Source organism: Anarhichas minor, unplaced genomic scaffold (genome assembly GCF_050575085.1).
Source record: "Anarhichas minor isolate MPS153535 unplaced genomic scaffold, ASM5057508v1 ptg000053l, whole genome shotgun sequence".
Taxonomy (NCBI): domain Eukaryota; kingdom Metazoa; phylum Chordata; class Actinopteri; order Perciformes; family Anarhichadidae; genus Anarhichas; species Anarhichas minor.
Window position 1 is genome coordinate 1,505,001 of NW_027466499.1, and position 3,440 is coordinate 1,508,440.

The following is a 3,440-nucleotide window of genomic DNA, read 5'->3' on the forward strand; positions in this document are numbered from 1 at the left end:
CAGCTCGTAGACGTCCACCTCCACCCTCGCCCGGGAGGAGCCCTCCATCAGGCTGTTGATGTTCTCCCTCGCCAGAGCCAGCGCCAGACGCTCACCTCGACCGCACGCCGACTGGTCATCCAAAATGGCCGCTGGAGGTAGGGAGGGAGAGAGAGGTTTATAGGTTTATGTTCACATGTGTGTGTGTGTATATATATGTATATATATATGTACACTTTTTCTTTTGGATATATATTTATACTTATATTGTATATAGCTGTTAAATGTTTATACCTACATCTGTTCTACTTTTTTTTGCTGCCCTTTTTTATTCTTTATATATATTTTTTTGTTGTTTATTGTAAATTTGTGTTTGTACATTGAGAGCGGAGCGGAAACCGGAGTCAAATTCCATGTATGCGCACACATACATGGCCAATAAAGCTGATTCTGAGAGAGAGAGAGAGAGAGAGGGAGACAGAGAGAGAGAGAGAGAGAGAGGGAGAGAGAGAGAGAGAGAGAGAGAGACAGAGAGAGAGAGAGAGAGAGAGGGAGAGAGAGAGAGAGAGAGAGAGAGACAGAGAGAGAGAGAGAGAGAGAGAGAGAGGGAGAGAGAGAGAGAGAGGGAGAGAGAGAGAGAGAGAGAGAGACAGAGAGAGAGAGAGAGAGAGAGGGAGAGAGAGAGAGAGACGAGAGAGAGACAGAGAGAGAGAGAGAGAGAGAGAGAGAGAGAGACAGAGAGAGAGAGGTGACCACCGAGAAACGAAGAACTGCTTTCTCTTTACGTAGATGTGAGACAGAGGAGTCAACTTTACCAACGACCTGGATTCTGAGATTAGATATAAATGACCTGAAATCAAAGTGACAGATTAAAAGACTTGAAATGACTTGAAACCATAATTGCTGGTGTTTTTATATAAAACTGATTAAATGTCTCATTATTTCAGAACAAACGATGGTTTTGATAAAACGATCTCCAGCACAAACACATCATCGTTGGTTACGTGCATCGTTTCTTTCCCTCTTTGTCTTTGAATTGCTTGCTTTTCATTTCTGCCATTCTCTCCATATTACGCTTTCAAATATTCCTTTTTTCATACTTGCCTTACTTTCCATAGTTATTTACGGCTCTGGCAACTATTCTCGTTGGAGGAACTGTTCATTCAACACCGCTTGACACTTTCCTCTGCATTAGCATGTACTGTGTTGCTGAGGAAGTGTTGCCCTCCAGCTACACCGCTCTGACAGCCAGAGGGCTATTTACATGCACCTCCTCATCCCAAAGACATTCCTTTGTCCTCAGATCCTACAAACGTCCTGACTTCAACGTGCGCTGAGAGCAGTTTCATGGTTCTGATGGTATTTTAGGACAAACGATAACAAAAGAAAAGACATTGAAATGTGCATCCTGTCTAGACGTGGTGGAAGAGATCTATTCACCATTTAGACAGGCGAACGTTACATCACCTTCATCGTCTCTGAAGCTCATCATCGTCACATTCTTTTCCTTTGATGTTGGACCACTGTTTCTATGGTGATGTGTGGGGCTCATTTTGAGGCCTAGTGAGTGTTTCTGTAAACTTAACTGTTTCTACGTGTTCTGGCCGTTCGTCCAAACCGTGACTTCATTTTACGTCACTGAAAACTGAGCTTTGGTAAAACTCCAGCCAGGGTGAACATCTTCTGTGCTCAGACGCCGTTATCTCCTTCGTGAGGCAACTCTTCATGCCTCGTCGGCATAAATACTTCACTTACTCATAAACATACTTATCTTTTTTAAAACTATGCTTGTGTGGACGGGATTTATTGAGACCGAGGGAAGGAAAACGGTATATGCTCACGAAACAAGAGATCTCACCAGCAGTGACGCCAAATGCCCTCCTTAACTTCCTACCCCCCCCCCCCCGACTTCCTGCACCCTTGCTCAGACCACACCCGTCCTCACATTGATCTCAACTACCACTGAGCTGCATCCACACAAATACGTCTCCGTTTAAAACCAAGGTTTGAAAACTAAATGGATCTCCGTCCACACGGCGCTTCAGCATCGTTTTCAACATGTCTGCGTCCATACTAGCACGCCTGAACAGTGACTATCACGTACACGGGGAGCGGGGTGCTGGTGTGAACAGGAAGTGGTTGCTTAGTTACAGAAAATGCTTGATACTTAAGATCTTCTTCTGTAAACTCAAACGGACAAATTTAGTAGAAAGTATATTTAAAAAATGCAGAATTTAACTGCAAAACAGCTGCTAGTGAAGACAACAAGGTCAACACCTGTAATCAGTTCTCCATGTTGAATGAATCTGGTAGACGATCGATAATCAAGGCTGACGTTTGTGTGTTCTATTCCGGAGAAGGGTCACTTGATATGATGTCGTGACTGCTAAAACCCAATCAAGTAGCGAACGCCGGCGTCTTCCTCGTTGTTTCCAAACCTTGTCCACACTACGAGGTAAACCTGGAGTCTCCAAACTCACCCCGTCTTTCGGTGGCGTTTCTAAACTCCTTTGTTCTCGGTGCTCTAAAACTTCGGATCAGTGCGGACGCTCAGCGATAAACGTAGCAAAAGATAAGCATTTTAAAATGGAAGCGTAGCAGCGTGGACTCATAGTCCGAGTTTCATGACTACATCTGGGATGGTAGTGCTGCTGTGGCAGTGACTACATGTGTCCACAGACAGACCGACCTCACAAGCTGAGAACAACACAAGTGTGGCTGTCGTAGCTGAAACATTATGAACAACACATTCCATTTCCCCCTAACGCACGGCTGCTTTAAAGAATGGAAACATGCAAACAGCAGGTGTTTAGTGAGCTTTGTAGTATTCCCATAGAACTAAACTCTCTCAATGATCCAAGGATTACAGTCTCAGCTTTAAAACATGTTCTATAAAGAAACACAAATTCATGTTTTTTGAGCTTCCACAGACTCAGTTTAAACCTGTTTGACTTATTTCTACTACAGATGTAAGAAGGGAGAACCGTGATTGGATGTCAGCCAGGTGAGCTCTCTGCAGAGTGAGAAGAGAGAAACATCACCTGCAGCCAGACGTTCGCTCCACAAATAGAAACTCGTCCTTGGATTTAAAAACAGGAAGCGGAGCGGAGCGTTCACAAATACAAACACCCGTCACCGTCTCTGTGTCCTCCAGCTAGAAGTGTTACAGAGAGAGTTACCTGGTGGCTGAGTGCAGTAACACCTGCCCCCCCACCCTGTTAGTGCAGGTAGCTCAGTCTATGGAGAGTGGAGGTAAATAGTGTCTGCTGCTGCACCCGGATGAGACGTCCTCTTGTTCAAACACAGAAGACGATGAGGAGGGAAAGACTTTCAGGCTCAGCACTTGATTAGGAGCCTTACAATGGATCGTATTCGCAGCGCAGTTCATCCCTCCTCGTTCCCCTCTCCGGGCGGACACTAAGCTGTGAGACACCGCACAACAAGACACGGAAATCAAAGCG

The 3,440-nt window shown here is 45.1% G+C and overlaps 1 protein-coding gene across 1 annotated transcript in view; it reads right to left on the reverse strand.

Moving 5' to 3' along the window:
- The window catches only part of LOC142931623 (glutamate receptor ionotropic, kainate 5-like), a 57,274-nt gene extending 55,803 nt beyond the window's left edge, over positions 1–1,471 (reverse strand). The window contains exons 1-2 of the mRNA XM_076075620.1: positions 1,447–1,471; positions 1–131 (exon numbers count right to left, since the gene is read on the reverse strand). The exon at positions 1–131 is cut by the window's left edge and continues 34 nt beyond it. Of these exons, the coding sequence (XP_075931735.1) occupies positions 1–131; positions 1,447–1,471 (156 nt within the window). The remainder of the gene's footprint in view (positions 132–1,446) is intronic.
- Positions 1,472–3,440: the final 1,969 nt, after the last annotated feature.